The sequence below is a fragment of the Trichoderma atroviride genome, chromosome 3 (genome assembly GCF_020647795.1).
Source record: "Trichoderma atroviride chromosome 3, complete sequence".
Taxonomy (NCBI): Eukaryota; Fungi; Ascomycota; class Sordariomycetes; order Hypocreales; family Hypocreaceae; genus Trichoderma; species Trichoderma atroviride.
Genome location: NC_089402.1, coordinates 4,591,790 through 4,610,488, shown reverse-complemented (window position 1 = coordinate 4,610,488; position 18,699 = coordinate 4,591,790). Strand labels below are relative to the sequence as shown.

At 51.1% G+C, this 18,699-nt stretch overlaps 6 protein-coding genes across 6 annotated transcripts; 4 read left to right on the top strand and 2 right to left on the bottom strand.

The window, feature by feature from the left end:
* Nucleotides 1-2,693: 2,693 nt before the first annotated feature.
* TrAtP1_006796 (uncharacterized protein) lies at nt 2,694-4,755 on the bottom strand. Its single transcript, XM_066113269.1, has one exon. It carries the CDS (start codon nt 4,220-4,222, stop codon nt 2,981-2,983), a length of 1,242 nt encoding a protein of 413 aa, XP_065969355.1. The 5' UTR covers nt 4,223-4,755; the 3' UTR covers nt 2,694-2,980.
* Nucleotides 4,756-5,129: 374 nt separating this feature from the next.
* Nucleotides 5,130-7,575, top strand: TrAtP1_006795 (uncharacterized protein). The gene is made up of 6 exons (XM_014082380.2): nt 5,130-5,666; nt 5,735-6,363; nt 6,425-6,472; nt 6,535-6,615; nt 6,668-6,803; nt 6,882-7,575. The coding sequence occupies exons 1-6, from the start codon at nt 5,494-5,496 to the stop codon at nt 6,907-6,909; spliced, it is 1,095 nt and encodes a 364-aa protein (XP_013937855.2). The 5' UTR covers nt 5,130-5,493; the 3' UTR covers nt 6,910-7,575.
* A 769-nt stretch (nt 7,576-8,344) lies between these two features.
* Nucleotides 8,345-9,213, top strand: TrAtP1_006794 (uncharacterized protein; the record flags this gene model as incomplete). The annotated part of the gene is made up of 4 exons (XM_014082381.2): nt 8,345-8,522; nt 8,597-8,801; nt 8,871-9,079; nt 9,134-9,213. The coding sequence occupies 4 exons, from the start codon at nt 8,345-8,347 to the stop codon at nt 9,211-9,213; spliced, it is 672 nt and encodes a 223-aa protein (XP_013937856.1).
* Nucleotides 9,214-10,362: 1,149 nt separating this feature from the next.
* TrAtP1_006793 (uncharacterized protein) lies at nt 10,363-10,686 on the top strand (the record flags this gene model as incomplete). Its single annotated transcript, XM_066113268.1, has 1 exon — nt 10,363-10,686. The coding sequence occupies one exon, from the start codon at nt 10,363-10,365 to the stop codon at nt 10,684-10,686; it is 324 nt and encodes a 107-aa protein (XP_065969354.1).
* Nucleotides 10,687-11,038: 352 nt separating this feature from the next.
* Nucleotides 11,039-15,477, top strand: TrAtP1_006792 (uncharacterized protein). The gene is made up of 3 exons (XM_066113267.1): nt 11,039-11,287; nt 11,451-11,754; nt 11,813-15,477. Exons 2-3 carry the CDS (start codon nt 11,451-11,453, stop codon nt 14,998-15,000), a joined length of 3,492 nt encoding a protein of 1,163 aa, XP_065969353.1. The 5' UTR covers nt 11,039-11,287; the 3' UTR covers nt 15,001-15,477.
* Nucleotides 15,478-15,591: 114 nt separating this feature from the next.
* Nucleotides 15,592-18,492, bottom strand: TrAtP1_006791 (uncharacterized protein; the record flags this gene model as incomplete). Its single annotated transcript, XM_014082383.2, has 1 exon — nt 15,592-18,492. The coding sequence occupies one exon, from the start codon at nt 18,490-18,492 to the stop codon at nt 15,592-15,594; it is 2,901 nt and encodes a 966-aa protein (XP_013937858.2).
* Between the last annotated feature and the right edge of the window lie 207 nt (nt 18,493-18,699).

The following is an 18,699-nucleotide window of genomic DNA, read 5'->3' as shown; positions in this document are numbered from 1 at the left end:
TGAGGAGTGCGATGCGCACCTTTGGCGCGTTTGATGGCCCGATGGCACAGTGCAGAGTGCGTAAGTATCTGTGTCTAGGCTAGGCTTGTGATATCACTCCTGCATGCTCCGGCGTCTGTATCTGTGGGCACTGCGAGCTTCAGAGCTGCTGCAGATCAACATGTAAACATGAATTATATGTTCGATACTGACTCTCAGATGCTAAAATGAAGGCCACACCGCAATACGTGTATAAACACAGTCCGTTGTACAGTGCAGGCAAGCAGCTTAGACAGCTCTGCTGTTGTTGACTCGCTGTAGCTCTCCCCCCCGCAAGGGCTGACAAGCAAGAAAAAACCTGATCCAACCTGGGCAGGTAATAATTCAGAGACAGCCCGTGCCTGGACTTGGCTGTTCCGGGCAGTACCAGATGGAGGCACGGCAAGCCCGCATGCGTCCATGTACCTGGATCCTTCAATACAGCGCAGAATAAACACGAATCTCATCAATCCATCTTATCCCGGCGCGAGGCCCTTGGCACAGGGCCGCAATCGAACAACGCGTGGGCCGACGCTCTGCTGCTGCTTGTTTGGTATGTCGCATCGTCACTTGGACAATTTTTTTTTCTTATCTAATTTGCTTCTCCGCACTGGTGCTACTCGATATTCACAGTGGGAGGCATCCGATCTGCATGCAAACGCTGCCAGCATCACCACGACGTCGTCGGCCGATGCAGATCGTATCGCATGCGCCAGCTACCGCCACACACCAAAGGCCACACGCCTGCTAACGCTGCTAAACCCGCCAGTAGGGCATTTCGCCAAAGGACCGACCCAGCGACCATGTGTGCGCTAGGCAGGGATGTTGGAATTGAAAGGTTCAATTGAATTTGCTAGCGCCCCTGCGTCCTTCTAGAGCCACTTGCGCAGCCATGGCGCTCTGTAACAATGCGAGCTGGGAATGCCGCAAATAACGCCTGCCCCTGGTGCCTGTTAGCCACTGACCGAAGCCTGCGCGGAATTTTCGGCCACAACCCAGAATCGTCTCCTTTTTTTCTATTCAATCCTTTCGCAATCACGAGCACCGGCAAGAGGGTCAGCGCAAGGAGGCCCGGCACAGCATCAATGTCTAGGCCGGTTTGCTTGGCCAACGATACATGCGCTACTCCCAGGAGGCGCGCCTAGTCTCGACAGCTACGAATAGGCGACTCCATAATGAATACGGAGCGCCTCCTCCGTTGGCAGACGGCGCTGCACTCCTTTCGCCAGCGCAGGGCTGCACATCACCTGAAATGCCATGTTGTCTCGCACAGCTCATATTGAACCCAAGCGTTTCATCGTTTCATGGTCCATCTGCCGCTTAATGTTTCCCTCTGCTGCACCCGGCATTGCGGCAACGCCGTCCGGTCCACGATGCCGGCGATGACGACCTCGAAGTCCGGCAAACCACTCAAGACGCGCCGCGCTGACGTATCTGCATTGAGTGCCCGTGAAGACGACGTCGATTGGTGGCTGCTTGGCACAGCGGGTGTGCCACACTTTGTCTCCCGAAGCTCCAATAGTCTCCGACCCGACCGTTGCGATACGAGCTGTTATTAGCAGTAGCACTGCTACTACTACTCTATTTTGGACTGTGGCATCAATGCTAATGGTGATTTCCGTACGCGTAGAGTTTGGCGGCACTGACCAATGCCGGCAATGGAGAGCATCTGGATGGCCGAGTGGTCACAAGATGAATTAGCGATGGGTTTAGTATGCGCCTGTCTATCAACATGAAGTTGACTACACGTCCGCGGAGTGCGCCTCAAGTGGGACACGACTCCTCGTCATCAACCAAATGCGCAGTACCTACTGGTACTCCATACAGTGCATCGCGATATGACGCAGAAAGCCGTCTTCATTGATGCAATCACCCCTCTCGACCTACCAATGGGTAGGTAACTGTGCCACCAAACAATTAAGAAAAAAATAGCTTGCCACTGTTCGCTGTTACACTTTCGATTTGGAACAATAGGGACAGCAGCTCTACGCCCAGGTACTAGTATTCGTATAAGACACTGCTCCACCATGAAGAGCCTATTGCTCGCTTCCAGATATGGAGATAATTTGCTATAGGCTCTTGTAACCGGCATCTCTTTTGGGTATTCCACGGCAGTGATACGAAAACACGAAGCAATGCAGGTGTAAGGATCACTCGACATGTACTTCGTATACAAAGGAGGTCGGCATACTACCTATCGTACATGTAATTGCTCCGCTATCCGTACGCGGAAACCATACGAGTCATATTAACCAATGATTTCAGGTCCGTATTACAAGCACAGCTGCCTTATCGGTCACAGTTTGAAACTGTTTAATTAGTATACCAACATGAAGGCTCATCGCTTCCCTGATTGCTCTGTAACATATTCCCATTGCCTTGCAGAGATTAGTGCCCATTTTCTTCACCATCTCCCTGCGTTGGTAACGAGGAAAGCTTAAACAAACATCAACAATCCAATATATGTACTTGCAGTATACCGCCCGCATGGGGTGATGGGTAATACACAGTCCCGTCTCCAAACTAACTTCACATGTGGCCACCCTTTTTATCTATACCTAGTACATAGGTAGCCGCTGCACGTGTCATCCGCGCCGAGCCGTGCAAACAAGCTTGCTTCTAGGCCTGGAACGACGTCTTACACAACCCACCTGACATATGCAAAAGATTCAAACGCGAGAAATTTGCATGATTCAAAATCCTATCGTAAACCTAAAATTAGGAAACCATCCCCTGGCAGGCCAATCCGATGGCGATAGATTGCGAAGATTAGCTGATTCCATGCTCGAGCTGCATGCATATATGTGTATAACTATAAGACGACAACATATCTCCTTTCGCACATTTGAAAGCAGGGTCGCAGCAACTGACGTCAAACACGAACCTCGAAACTGTAGAGAGCTTCCTCCTGCAACATTCTATAATACAAGCTGCACACAAGTGCGGCATAAACATTCAACATTTACCCCATTGTGCTGACATCAACCTCCTCCACCTTCCACATGTACCACATAAACAAACTCCGATACGGTCTGAACTTGTCTGACAGTTCCACCATGTCTTGCTCCGACATATACTTCCACTTGCCTCCCTTGTTCTTGAGCTTGGCCACATCTCGACCGACAAAGGCAGCCATGCCCCTCTGAATGCCGAGATCGCCCAGGGAGAAGACGTTCATCCTCTTCAGGGCGAAAAAGGCAAACATCTCGACGGTCCACTTGCCCAGCCCACGCACAGCGACGAGCTTCTCCATGAGTTCCTCGTCTGGCGCATCGTGAAGCATTTGCGCCGTAATCTCGCCGCTCGCAAACTTCTCAGCAAGACCCTGTACGTATTCTGCCTTGCGCTGCGACAGGCCGGCGGTGCGCAGCTTCTCGATGGAGCATGCAGCAACGTCGGATGGCGCCGGGAATCTGTCTACGGCGGACTCGTAATTGGTAGGTTGAGAAGCCTCGTCTTGTGGGAAAAAGAGGGCGATGAATTTTGCTTTGATTGACCGAGCTGCGGCGCCGGATACCTGCTGCGATATGATGGAGCTCACCAGGCTCTCAAACGGGTCAATCTTCTCAGCCAGTCCCTCGGGTGAGAACACATGGCAGTGGTGCTTCTCAATCAGAAGCCTCATACGCTCATCCACCTTGATCAAATGATCGCACGCCTCGCGCAGCAATGTAGCCGTCGTCGTCGTTGTCGTCTTACCGCCGATAGAAGCCGCTTTTGAAGGCGACTCGGGCTCCGCGTTGCGCGAAGCAATTATCCGCGACGTCTGGGGCGACAGCAGCGTCGCATTGGAGAATCTGGGGTCTGCGAGGCGAGTGACGGCCTTGGGAGCCGCGCCCTTGTCTTCGCCATTGAGACCTACGGCGCTGGTGGTGGGTGTTAAGGGGGGAGCAACTGGTCGCTGCTTCTTGGTGGGTGTCTTGGGCTCTGCTGGCTCGGGGTTGGGAATTGCCTTTCTCTTCCTCTTGTTCTCCTTTGGAGGTGGAGGTGGAGCAGCAGCAGCAGGTTTTGTATTCTCAGCTGCTTCTTGAGCGCTCGCCTTGCTGCTGATACGCGCAGAACGCCGTGTGGCTGCCATTGCTGCGTGCGAGGATGTGCTGGACCTGGATGTTGTTGTAAGTGGTCTGTATGCAATGGCCAGAGATCTCGCGTAGCTGAGCAATTTCGTCCGTTGCTGTGTGCGTAGATGGTGCAGAATTGGCATTGGCTAGTGGGCAGACACTGTAGGTTTGTTTCCAGCTGGCTTATGAAGATTCAGACTTCAGAATTAAACCAGACTCGTGTCACCTACGACCTGTTACAAGATTTGCGGTATGGAAAAGCCGTTTGTCATCATGGCTCAGGTACCGAACATGCATAGCAACGCCACAATTGCATGTGGGAATAAACAGAGTGACATCCCTCCAGATAAAGGCCAGCCAGCGAATGGCCGCTACAGCGACCAGCCAAGTCAGCGCTGGGGGAGGGCGATAGCCAATGCTGCGTAAACTGGGGTAAGAACATCTAAACTAGGCAAGATAATCTTGAATAAACTTGCCTAGTTTGTTCTCCATGTCCAAGATTCGGTCGCCGGCATCCGATTTGCTGATTTGTCCCTAGCTATAAGATTATATGGAGTTTGCGGCGTTGAAGGTTGCCACCGCGGCTTGATCTTTTTTTCCAGGCTCCTTCTAGATCGCAGCCCCAGGAGCGCCCATGCGCATTGGAAAAAAAAACTCTTTCTTCGATCGGTTCCATTGTGACCTGTCAATCCAATTCATCTCACATGTTGGTGCTCTGCCGACTTTATATTTTTGTTTAATACTCAAATCTCCGCCGCCTGTAGACATTACTATTCCACACCATTGCTGCTGCGCCTGTTGCGACTCGTATTCTGCAATTTATAGGGTAGCATTGCCTCTATCGTGCATTCTAGACCTCCTGATTTGAAGTAGCGCGTCTCAATTGGCACAAGCAAATGTTTTGAGACGGATGTCGCTAATAAAACGCAACGGCCTAGGGACTACCTAATAGGAACCACTTTTCTGCCGGCCCCGGCAAGCATATGAAAGTATCCAGAGCGTATTGCCTTGCACTGCCCAACGGTTAGACTTTTTCAAGAGGACTTGACAGCAACAATCTGTCTGATAGGCACGCTAAGATACGGAGCGCCCTATCTCGACTTGCTCCCCCTTCTCTTCCTTCGCTGGCCATATCTCCAGCAGCCTCTCATTACAACGCTGGCTCTGTCCGTCTGCGACCCTTGGCCCAATCTAGGCGTCGCCGCCTCCACTCTCGTTTTCAAAGACCCTCTCTTCCTTTTGGCCCGTCTCTCCTAAGCCCGCCTATCATCTCCAGCCCTCTTGTGCCATACCCGAGGACGCTGGAATCGTTGCGCGACAAACACCAAAGTCCCGGTTCTGGGTGCCCATTGTGATCGACGTCGCAACCGTTTAAACGTCCTTTGCGACCCGAGGCGCGCCTCGAGACGTCATCATGCTGTTTCCCAAGGGTGGATTGAACTGGAAGTCTGCAAAGGCGCAGATACCTCCAACCAGGGCGCTATGGAACGCCGTGACGCGAACACGATTTATACTGCTAGTTGGCGTTACGGGAATTATTCTGTTACTATGGCGCGGCCTGTCCCATTCGGCGTCGGATATGCAGAGGTAAGTGGCTATGCGCTGGTTTGCTGGCCACCTATACGCAGTCACTGATCATCATCGACGCCGCATAGCTTCTACTGCTGGGGTCCGGCCCAACCACCCATGGAAATGTCGCCAAACGATCACAATAGGTGGAACGGGCACCTCCAGACGCCCGTCATCTTCAACCACCACGCCCCGATAGAGGTCAATTCTAGTACAATTGAACACGTTGACCTTAACCCCATCGAGTCGACCAAACAAGCCGTTAGCAAAGAAGAGAGGATACTCATCCTGACGCCGCTCAAGGACGCCGCCCCGTACCTGTCCAAATACTTTGAGCTCCTCGCAGAATTGACATATCCCCATCGCTTGATCGATCTGGCGTTTCTCGTCTCAGACTCTACCGACGACACCCTCGCCGTTCTTGCGTCCGAACTCGACCGTATCCAGAAACGACCCGACCAGATTCCTTTCCACAGCGCAACCGTCGTCGAAAAAGATTTTGGTTTCAAGCTCAGCCAAAATGTCGAGGAGAGGCACTCTTTCGAGGCCCAAGGCCCCCGACGAAAGGCCATGGGCAAGGCAAGAAACTATCTGCTTTATACCGCTCTAAAGGCTGAGCACTCCTGGGTTTACTGGCGCGATGTCGACATTGTGGACAGCCCTACTGGCATTCTCGAGGACTTTATTGCCCATGACAGGGACATTTTGGTTCCAAGTAAGGAATAATCAGTCAAGGTACTATAAAGATGAAAGACTTGCTAATCTCCGATGCCAAGACATTTGGTTCCACCGTTACCGCGATGGCGTCGATATTGAGGGTCGATGTAAGTGGCTTTTTAAACTACAAAACATATGCAGAATGTCGTCACTTACACCATACAAATAGTCGACTACAACTCCTGGGTCGAGTCAGACCAGGGCCGCAAGCTGGCGAATAGCCTCGATAAGGACATTGTCCTTGCTGAAGGTATACCGCCTAAACTAGACGTTAGCATGGATAGTGCTTACTGGGTCAACAGGCTACAAGCAATACGACACTGGCAGAACTTATATGGCAAGAATGGGCGACTGGCGTGAGAATAAGGATGTGGAGCTTGAGCTCGACGGCATCGGGGGGCGTCAATATTCTTGTGAAAGCGGATGTGCATCGCTCTGGTATGCCGCTAGACCCCATTCTCTCTTTGAAACGGGCATCTACTAATACTTTCTTTTTCTTTTTCTTTTTCTAATTAGGCATCAACTTCCCCTGCTATGCCTTTGAGAACCAAGCCGAGACAGAGGGATTTGCTAAAATGGCCAAGCGCGCCGGATACGAAGTCTACGGTCTTCCCAACTACGTTGTTTGGCACATCGACACCGAAGAGAAGAGCGGCAATGCTTAAGCTCAACATGAACCGTTCTCTAAAAGGATTGAATTCCGCTTCACGTGTGTCATATTTTGCGAACTGGTTCGAATAATTCGGTTGTTATATTGGCAAAGGGGAGCAATATTTTATACGAAGACTCATGATATTATAACTTTCTGGCGGACCGGACTACCTTTTAGATACGACCGACATGAACGCCGACGCATCAACTATTACGGCTGGTGACGAGGCACGCTGTTTTGCATACTGTCGGCGGAGACTGTTTGCTGGTTCGCGTTTTTCTTAATAATGATGAGATTACTCCGGGAAAGGCGTGCGCATGTTGGGTTGAGCCTGGAAAGGCCATAAGCGAGTTAGATCTTTTTCCACTGCGATACTAGATTCTGGCTACTTGCGTTGCGCATATTGGAGCTACTGGAATGGAGGATGTTGCTTGTGCTATGGCGGGAGTAATGGCAAGGCTGGTTGGAACAGTTCAATGTGTTTTTGGAGTTTAGAGTAGGCGTGTCATATTCACGTGGCCAAATGGGCTTTGTATTTTTTATCCTGTCTCATTAATTGATAGATGTTATCATTATGATAAGAAGCCTACCTAGGTAAGTATTTTATGTTACCTGTGCGAGCAGAAGGCTGTTCAATCTTGTAGCATGTGATGATATCCAAATTCATATCCGTACATAGTAGAACATTTAGAACAGATATTAAATACACAGCATGATCAAGACAGCATGCGCCTTGTCATCATGCCGGGTGTATCCCCCCGTGACGGCCATGTTTCAGCCCTCCCTGTAATAATATTCTTGTTTACCTTTCAGCTGGGCATTGCCAGGTCAGCCGACCGACGCCCGAATTTCGGCTCTCAGATAAGGAGAAAGTCTAACAGGCGCGCGGGAGAGCTTCGGTTAAACCCATCAGTTGGACCAGTTAGGTCGCCGGGTGCCGTCATAGCAGCAACACGTACAACTTAGACCTTGGACGAGTGCAATCACATCAGCCGCCTGCGACTGGCTGCGCATCCCGACGACGAGACTTGACGACGCATCTCTGTGCATACAGTTCCTACCAGGTAAGTGCCGTGCGGCCAGCACCGTTGGTGCTTGCATGGCTGCCTAGTCGCTTCTGCGCATCCCGGGCTAACGAACGTCGACGACGACGACTTTAGGCTGACCCCTCCACCAAAGCCTGCTGCGTCGGCCGCGGCATCACACCGTCATTTTGCGACCGACCAACCTGCTCGGGAATCACCTTTATCGACGATTTCGAAATTCCATCATCTTTAGCACCTGTTCCCCAGACTCAGTACTTCCCGTCTTCTCGACATCATCCATCATGTGGGGCTGGTTTGGAGGCGGCGCTGCCGCTCAGAAGAAGAAGGATTCGGCCAAGAATGCCATTCTCGGCTTGCGCGCGCAGCTTGATATGCTGCAAAAGCGCGAGAAGCACATCATGAACCAGATTGAAGAGCAGGATCAGATCGCCAGGAAGAACGTCAACACGAACAAGACAGGTATGTAAAACTGATATTGTTGGATGCCTCTCGGAAGTGGCGGCGCGGCAATATTGACGAGATGAAAACATTAGTGGCCAAGGCTGCCTTGCGACGCAAGAAGACACAAGAGGGGACGTTGGACAAGACGATCGCGCAGATTGCGACGCTGGAGGCGCAGATTAACTCGATCGAATCGGCCAACATCAACCGCGAGACCCTGGCAGTCATGGAGAAGTCTTCAGATGCCATCAAGGCCATTCACCAAGGTCTGACGCCGGAGAAAGTGGATGAGATTATGTGTGTGACTCTTGAGCCAATCTGCGGCGCCAAATTTGCTTGGGTACCGATGAACTGACGAGAGCGTAGGGATAAAATCAATGAACAGAATGCGCTTAGCGATGAGATTGTCAATGCGATTACGGCAAACCCGATCGGCGAGCAGTTTGACGACGCCGAGCTGGAGGATGAGCTGGAACAAATGCAGCAAGAGAATCTCGACGAGCAAATGCTGAACACGGGCCAGGTGCCCTTCGCAGATGCAGTTCACAAGATGCCCACACCATCACATGCAGAACGTGAGTATACTCGTTGGGACTTGAGCAACGCAAATGGTGCTAACATTCAAAAAGCTATATCTAGCAAGAAGGTCGCCGTGGAGGATGACGAGGAGGCTGAGCTTTTGAAGCTTCAGGCTGAAATGGCAATGTGAGCTGCCTGCTGTTGAATTACGAGTCATCACAGTATATGGGCATTTCGCGGACCGGCGTAATTGGTGATGTAGTGATTCTGTGAATACGGCCACTTTGCTTCATTTTACCTTGTTGAAGGAGCATATTTGCTGTGTAATTCTTACGCAGACTGACTTACTGGCTTCTTCTGTTTTTTTTCCCCTCCCTCCTTTTTTAACACAAGAGGTGTTGTTTCCCTGGCGTTGGCGTCTTTGAGGGCATGGTTAATGTTTCTTCTGGTGTGTGATGGGCAACGGATTCTATCCTGGAGGACAAGAGCAGCGAAGTACTCCCGTTTGAGGCTGAGCAAGCCTCATCACGGGAATGACAGTTTGGCGCTCTCTTGTGACGAAGGGAAGAACGGGGCTCTAGGTAGCCGAGGGTTTATTGAGCTGATTTGGTAGAGAATTAGATGCCAACCAAAGATCGAATCTAAAGAGAATACTTTTCTGTTTTTATTTATTAATTTTGTGCTACAGATTTTAGTCTACTGCTGATGGTTGAGCAGTATTATCTTTGCTGTCGATATTTACCTGATGTCTTTTTTCAAATAGTCTTGAGTAGGCGGTAAAGATGATCTCAAATTAGGAGGATTTCAGTAGGCGCCCCGATGCACTCCTGATCTGCAGAATCACATAATCGAGGCGGCTGCGTGTCATTCAGCGGCAACTTAATGATGGACTATTAGAATAGGCAGCCGGCCCGAAGGTCGCTACGGGGTTTTGAAGAAACAAAACAAGCGTAGACTGGGCCACATCTACGGCTCTGCTGGGCGGCTTTCAGCTGAAGACTGCCCTGAGTTTCTCAAGTGACGCAGGTCTAGAGGCTGATGATGCAGTCATCATCGTACCTGTATGCACGCTGTACTCCCATAGTGGCACCAGAAATAAACGCGGTGACGTGACGGACCATTTGCCTATCAAAATCATTTTGTAAGTACATAGGTCTATATACTACATACTGATAGGCTATTGGATCACATCGACAAGGGTCTTTCGTCTGGTCAAGACGCCGTGGGCCACTGACATCCCAAACACCAAAGAGACTTCACTCGTAGAGCCGCCGCCAGTGAACGATTGGACCAGCGGCAACGTTCCTACGGGCCAAGCCGCTCCCAAAGCCGGAGACCAATGCACGTGACCTTTGCGGGACCTTTTCCTCCAGCCGCCCAGCGAATTGAACCTTCTACAGCACCACTATTTTTCTCTTCCGTTTTTACGCGCTTGCTGTTTAGGCGCCCTGGAGCTTTCTTTGGAGTGCGGGAAGCTCCACTGGAAAACCGGCCCCTCCCCTGCTTTATGGCCATTATTGGACGAGACGGACCTGATATGCAGTCAAGCGCCCGGGGCGGGAATATGCAGAATGAGCTGGGCAAGACAAGACGGAGAGAGAAATCTGGGGTGAAGCAGAAGAAGATTTGTTTCTCCGTTTTGCCCTTGTTGCTGCACTGCTGACGGATGGTACCTGATATGCAGAGAAAACAGGGGATAAGAAAGACAGACATGGGGCCGGGCGGCTGTGATGGGCGTTTGATTTGCCCTGCAGCTGAGCAGCGAAGCCAGGCAAACCAAACAAGCCATGGAGCGTGTCTTTTCTGCAGGAGAGGAAAAGACGTAGACGTTGCTGGCCAGCGAATTACGCTTTTGGGCTGCTACGGGCGCGTATCGTGTTTCTGGTAGATGGTAGTTCAATCAAATGGTTCCCTCCGTTTTCTTCGTTTCGTTCTACCAACTCTCTCTCCTTGACCACTTTCTTTCCATCTTTCCATCTCCTTGTTTTTCCTTTTTTTTTTTTTTTTTTCTTTTTCCTGTTTGGCATTTTCCTTTCCGTTTTTTTGTTTTATCTTGTTTTCTATTTTTCTTCTTCTTACTCTTGTCTCCGTGACGGTTACTCCGGCTCGTTTCATTTCTTTGCTTTCCTTTTTGTACGACATACCGGTTTCCAGTAGGGCGAGAACCATACCCTTCGTTATTTTTCCCTCTTTTCTGCTTTTTAGCGTGTCGAGTCATGTTGAGATGCTGGTCGTCTCTCTTATAATATCGGATCTTTCTTTAGGTAAGTTCTATCGACTTCATGTAAACGGATCATCATATTTCAAACACATGGCTTTAAAAAATGGTTTAATGAAAAAAAAAAAAAAAAAAAAAAAAAGGTGGAAAGGAGCATATGGATGGACGAAAGGTTTCTCATTTCTCATTGCTAACTCTTTGCTCTGCAGATGTTTCCTAATAGAATGTCTAGGGGGCTCCCTTCTTATATGCTACTCTTAATAATCGCACTCATTTACACCGTAACAGCGGCGCCCCTAAATTCGCCGGGAGGCCTCGATTCTTTCGTTCCCAGTTGCGCAATTCAGTGTTTCGATTCATTCCTCAATATCAGCTATGGAGATCAAACTGCGAGAACGTTGGCAGCGCTTTGCCCCCTCATTGGAGCATATGGATTCACAATCGGAGAGGCGGCCGTCCAGTGTCTGGTCGCGGAGAGAGCAGCAGGAGCTTGTTCGAATCAGGTCGCAAGCAGTAGGTTCCAACAACGACTGGGATGATTATGTGAATGCAAAGCTGACTAGTGGAAAAGATGCGATGATTGATAAAGCCTACTTTATGTGTTTTGGTCAGCCTAGTGCTCTGTCGCCCACTCACACCGTCATCACAGCTACCCTTGCTATGCCGCTTTATGGCACAGGGCCGATTACGTTCCCAGCAGTTGCCAAGACTAGCCACCAGACGATTCCGACAGCAATTTCCAGAGAGACTCGGTCATCGGTATCGCTTCCTACAACGCTAGTTACAGATACGACTTCGTTATCTAAGCCCAGGCCGTCTATGACTGAATCCACAGCCAAGCCTACGGCTACTACCACGATTAGACGAACAACCAAGCCATCGACTACCTTGTTTAGATCGTCGACGTCGTCTCAGGTCGAGATTTTAACAACTGATCCAACAGGCTTGGCATTCACTAGGACTACCGCAGCCACAACCGAGACCAGTACCAGTACCAATGTTCCCGATGGCATAGTTGGCGGACAGGATGAAAAGAAGGCCTCGGCATCTCTCAGCAATGGACAAGTAGCTGGCATTGCTATCGGCTGTATTATCGGCGCAGGACTTATCGGCGTTGGAATTGCAGTCTTCTGCCGCCTTCGAAGGAGAAGATCTCAGTTTGGTAGAAAGATGAGAAAGGATGGACGAAAACTGAGAGATTCGTGGGGCCCAGAAAAGCCCAACGGCGGCGGAGGTACCGACTCATGGATTGTGAATCAACTTCGAGCGCCTCTCGATCCTGGCCCCGTGCCTACTCCGACAAAATCCTGGTATAACCGAGCGAGCTGGAGGCCTAGCGCCATTGGACTGGCAATATCACCTGCACGCACAAGAGACGTAACTCGGGCAACGACGCCAACATCGGCGAGGCCACTTTCTAAACTGCTTCCAGCTAAACCAGTCATGGGCCAAGGACCACCCAGGCTGGAAGTATCGCTGCCTAGTCGAGACGGAGACTCTCACTTCGGTGCCGCAGCATTCATGGGCACGGCCGCAGCCGGTGCCGCTTCAGGAGCTGTCATGAGCGGTGCCATGGCTACGTCCTCATCGCCCAAACCTGCACCTCTATCCAAAGCACGGCCTATGGTGCAGCCCGCGACTCGTGAGCCAACGGTGGCCAAGCAGTTGACCCAAACTCGAAATCTTACACCCCCTCGAATCGTGATACCCCCTCCGAATATTGCATCTCCTCGGAGCAAGCCTCAATCGCCTTTACTGAAGCTCATCATCCCAAAGAAAGGGGCCTTCAAACCCTTTGTGCCCATACCCGTCACCAACACAAGGCATGATAGTTCAACTACGGAGTTTGAGGAGGATGGTAGGACGTCGCTTTCACCGGGTGGCCAAATCTGGAGGCCACCTTCGGCCGATCCTCTCTCGGCGGCCCCTTATTACGTTGCGGATAGGAATGGTAACTGGAAACTTGGCGACCCAAGACGAGCTCAGGAGATTGCAGAGCTCGAGGCCTCCATAAGCCCATTGACGGCCGCTCCTAGGTCTGCAGCGCCCAAGTTGGTCGCCGGCCTAGGATTAGCCTCGGGAGCAGCTGAGGCTTTGGAGCTTGTAAAAGCTGCAAGTAGACGAGAGGCAACCAAAGCAGCCGCGAAAATCAAGGCTGCTGAACAATCCAGGGAAGACAGCCTGGGCATAAGAATGGCCCCGGAGAAAACGATCCGAGCCGTTGAACCATCGCTTTCTTCAGACGAAGATATTCAAGAGCAGGAACAAGACCAACAACCATATGCCCCGCGGCCTCTCTTCTCAAACAACGGTAACAGCAGCAACGCCCCTCGCCGCTTGTCATCCCACCGTCGGTCTTCGACACGGTCTCTGACCCGTCCCCGAATTACTTCTACCGATAGCGGCGTGACCACTTTTTCAACTTCCACAGAAGACGATGCTGAGTTGAGATCACCACCCGGAATGGAGCAGCTGGGCAGCCTCTCTCCTGTAGTTGAGTCTCCGCGGTCTCTACGACCTCGAAGGGGTCAATCGCCGACGCAATATCCAAAGATCCCAGCCAGCCTCAACGCCGCGATACCCTCCTCAGGAAACTTGAACATTGACATGGCCACTTCCAAGGGCGGAAATGCAGCTGCGCCTCCCACCAAACCTGCTGCTACAGCTGATCGCCCTGCGCAGAAAAGCCCAGGTTTTGGAGCACCGCTCGCCGCTGGCACCATGTCTTCGAATGACGACAAGACAAAGCAACAGGGGAAGAGGCCCATGGGTAGTGATGCCGTGGGAACTCCCAATGCCATCAGGACCGGCTCGCCAATGATGAGAATGGAAAGTTCAACGTCACGACCAGATGAACGATACCAGGGGTCGCGCAGTCAAGCATCCCAGCAGCCCAATCCGTCCATGTTCGTACAGCCAAACGCCTCTTCTCGGCCATACCCCCGGCAGCAAAACCAGCAATATCCTGCACCGGCTTACCAAAGGCCGACGGGCGCAAACAACTACCACATCCCATACCGGCTCCCTCCTCACCCATCTGCCTACAGGCCTAATATCGATTCCTCTGGCTATCCGTATCAGACTCGCCTCCCAGAGTTCAACCAGGGCCCTTTGACTTACAACATGCCCTATGCGCCTCAGCCAAACAGATACCCGCACCACCACCCGCGTGATCACCAGCCTCCCTTTACACAGCAGCCCTCTTCTGCCCAGCCAATTTCGCAGCTACCGCAACAAAGGCAACAATTTAGCCAGCGGCCACAGCAGCAGCTTCAGCTTCAGCCTCAGCAACAGCAGCAGCCGCGAGCACAGAGATACCAACGGCCCCCATCTTTAGGACGCATGCCGCCACAACAGCAGCAACAGCAGCAACAGCAGCAACACGATTTCTACCTCCAACAACCTCCCCCCCTCCGCCTCCTCCCACTACCCAAGCGACATCCCCCAAGGCCCCCTCCTCACCAGCACAAGCACCACCTCCAGCACCGACTCCCAGTCGTCCTCCCTGCTCGCCAAACGCCTCGGCACCTCCCGCGCCGCCAACATGGCCCTCCCTGTCCCCCAGCCCATAACAACCTCATCCTCGCAAAACAAATGGCTCCGCCAGGGTCAGCAAAGCCAGCAAGGCCAGCAAGGCCAGCAGCAGCAGCAGCAGCAGCCATCCACGCCGAAAATGCCTCCGCCGCCACAGCAGCCCGCCGAGTTGCCCGCAACGCCCGTGTGGAAGCCGCGTTTGACGCCTACGAGGCGCGGAGATGACTTGTACTTGATTGCGCGATAGAGGAAGAAGAAACTGGCTATATTTTCTCGAATTCCTTACCTATCACGTATATATATATATATCACATTCATTTCGGCACCATGTACACATATCAAGTCAAGCGGAAGAACACGACTTTGAAGAATGGATAAAAAGGAGAAGAGAAGAGAAGAGGGGTCATCATTGGGTTTATGAAATTGGTTTCTTTCTTTGTTTGTTTGCTACCCTCTAATTTTTCTGTCTTTTATTCTCCCCAGTTACTCTCACATGCTATGCTTTGTTATGACATCTGGTTGAAGAACACCAAGCAGTTATGTATAGCTAATATTTCCTTTCTTTTTTCCCCCTCTTTGTGGCAACTGGCCTACAGGAGAGAACTTCATGTACAATAGATAAATACAGCGCAGGGAGAGTCCTCATTTCATTAGTAGCAGCATATCTTGTTCTTTCGTGTATAGGTCAAGGAGAATCGGCATGTTAAGAATATTATTAGTGATTAGCCTAGGTAATTAAGTATTCAAAAGCTCCCTGTCTCTTCTTCTTCCCTTACTGCTCGCACTACAGCTTTATTGTGACATATCCGGTGAGCTTCAGCGGTTCCTTCGATGATCATCCTGACCTTCGTTTTCTTCTGCCACCGTTTGACTCATGACGCATTCTCGCTCCACGAAGCGCTTTGGAGATGGCCTTGATCCCGATGCCTGCCTTCCCATGTTTACCATCTCAATATCCTGAGCTGACTCACTGGTTTCGTCTGATCGACGTAATCGTCTTGAGCCCCTCTTCTTTACACTTCCCAGCCCGAAAAAGTCTTCTACGTCGCTCTGGATATCGCTTAGCTTGTCGTCCAAAGCCTCCAGCCCTTGGTTCCAGGCTGCCTGATTCAGATGGGCATTCTCATCAACCAGCTTGTTCTTCTTTCGGATCTCTTGCCATCGTGACTTGCTCCCGAGCTCAAAGACATTCACCCTTCTCTTTTTGCCAATAGGGTTTCCGAGCATAGCAGGCCGCCATGCTTTCTCCTCTTCAACAGCCGCTTTATTGTCATTGGGCATAGACGCACGTCGAATAGTCGATCTTCGACGAGCCTCAATCAACCGATCCATTTCTTCTATTTTGGTATTCGGTATAATTTGCACCTCTGTGAATCGAGCCAAGATTAACAATAGCATGATTGTGAGAATGAAAAGAATGCCTGCTACTACGCCAGTAGCTACCTGTTGACCCAGGGTTCTGGTAACCAACCCACCAAGGGCGGTAGCACCCGCTGCAAAGATGAATGCTAGAGTATGGATAGCTGCAAAACCAGCAGTGACTCTCGGGAAAGATGAGTAATTGGTGCGCTTCTCAGACTTTCCTGATTTGCTGCGTTGGCGTCCCGTCATTCCCGGTGAAAGATCAGAAGTGTCGAAGCACTCCATCACTAAACCATTGCACTCTGCAATTGCCAGGCATGATAGGAGTCCTATGCAGAATGCAAAGACGGTTGGCACTCCGACATGCATCGGAGGTCCAGAAGATACGGCAGCGTAACATACTCCTGTCAAAGGCAGTAATATGGTAAAAATTGTGCGTCGAACGAGATGCGATGACCACGCAATTTTCTTGTCCATGGTTGCCTTGTTGGTGTTTAGCTGGGCTTGACGGGATCGCGAAAAGAAACTGGCTTTCTGAAATGGAATGGCCAAGATGGCTCCAAGAGCAACGCTGCCAACAAGTAGGCCTACGTTTGGAGATCGAAGTTTATAAAATTTCGACGTCAGCGATCCCAGCAGTACAATGGTCAGCACCACCTGTGCGTAGATCCATGCGGAGTAGAGGGCGAGGATCAAGAAACCAGGCTGGCGAAGCATCTCCAGAGTGAGAAGAATGCCATGATAGACCTCTTGCCCCCACCATTTGGGGCCGGTCTTGACTCTGTGCATCATGATCTCACCCCGAGCCACGCGACGAGAAATGTCACCATTGGTCCTTACTTCTGCCACCGATCTTCTGAAGGCAGACCGGCGGACTTCGGGACATAGGACATTGAGGAAGAGCACAACAGCAATCATGATGATGCTGATATAAAAGCCCCATGTTGGCGGATACTTGTCAATTACGCAAGCGCCAACAAAGAAACCAACGCCAAGGGAACCAATCCAGCACCAAGTCCAAATGCCCAGCCAAACTCCCATGCCACCGCCATGCCGTCTTGCGTCGTAGTGATCAACTACCTCTTGGTGGGGATTTGTGCTCATGAGCGATGCGCCGAACAAATCTGTCAGTATTGAATGAAAATTCATGCTGGCAAAACCAAGCGAGGCTCCCATTAATGCTCGAGATACAAGAAGTGTAGCTCTCCACATCCCTGTGTTGGTCAGCCTCTGAGCGTTGACTGCAAGTGCTTGAGGAAATAGAAGAGGCATGGCAAGGACGAGACTCGTCATGATGTATGGCTTCCGTCCATGCAACAGTGGAAGTGGCCACAGAAAGAAGGTTGGTAAGGCCAAACCCAGAAAACAGCCAGTGTTTCCATGTACTGTAGCATGAGACTGATCGATGATATAGTACTGGATTGAAGGGACTAATCCAGCATAAACACCCAGAATAACGCCAATCAGAGCGGTACTGATACAGGCAACAGTAGCAACGAATCTCTTGCGAATTGGCGACCAATCTCTGGCTGTGGGTTGCCGTTTGGCTGATTTGGCCAAGCTGAATCCTTGAGCACCCCGTAAACTGACATGCGATCGGCGCCGAAGGTTGATTCCGTGATCAGCATGCGGTCGACGGCCGGCAGCCTCGCGCCCTGGAGGATCGTCCTCCCCGGACTCGTGTGAAGCATGCCGTGCATGCGAACCCTTTGGTTTCGATTTGATTTGACGAGATTGGCTTTTTACGGTAGCATCCTTTGTTCCTTTTGCCAAATCATCGTACTGCCTTTTACGATTGAGTTTTTGTGTCCTGTCTGACGCTTTGCGAGAACCTTGTGAAGCAAAGCCCACTCCTTTGATGCTGGATCTTCTTCCTGGTACAGCCAATGATGCTTCGGCTACAGCCTGAGGCGGTGCCGCTTCTTGAACCGGGAAATTCGTAACAGCTGCATTGTCACATGTATTGGAGTAGTTTTGCAAGATTTCATTTAGCCGCGGACGTTCGGGAGCGCCAGTATATGTGGCTGCATGTTGGTATAAAGGCCTCTTCTGCTGGCTGTCGTCGTGGATGTCCACATCCTCGAGCCTACCGGGGCTCTCATGAGTACAGTCTGATGTGCCATTATCTAGGGAAGCTCCATCCTGGCCACCAGGTACACTATGGCAGCGAGAATGGAGAGTGATTGATGCCTGGTGAGGTTTAGGGCAAGAGGGACTGTCAGCACCCTGCACCACTTCTGAAGCCAATGCGATAGCTTCATTCATAAGCTTCTCGAGGTCATTGACAGCGCGTTGAAATATCAATGGATCGATCCTCGGTTCAGATCTTCTAGAATGCGACGAAAGGCCCGTCATACGGCGGGAGGGGTGGAAGCTGGATAACGCTGTATCAGACTGCCTTCGTTGCTCTGCTGACGAGGATCTTTTGGCTTGAGTCTTTGGCGGTAACTCTGTGAATTTGGAAGTATAAGTTTCGGGATACTTGAGGATTTCACGTAGCCATTGAGCAGTGCGCTTGTAATCCAGCGTTGAGCCAAGAGATTGCGTTCGCGCGGACGAGCC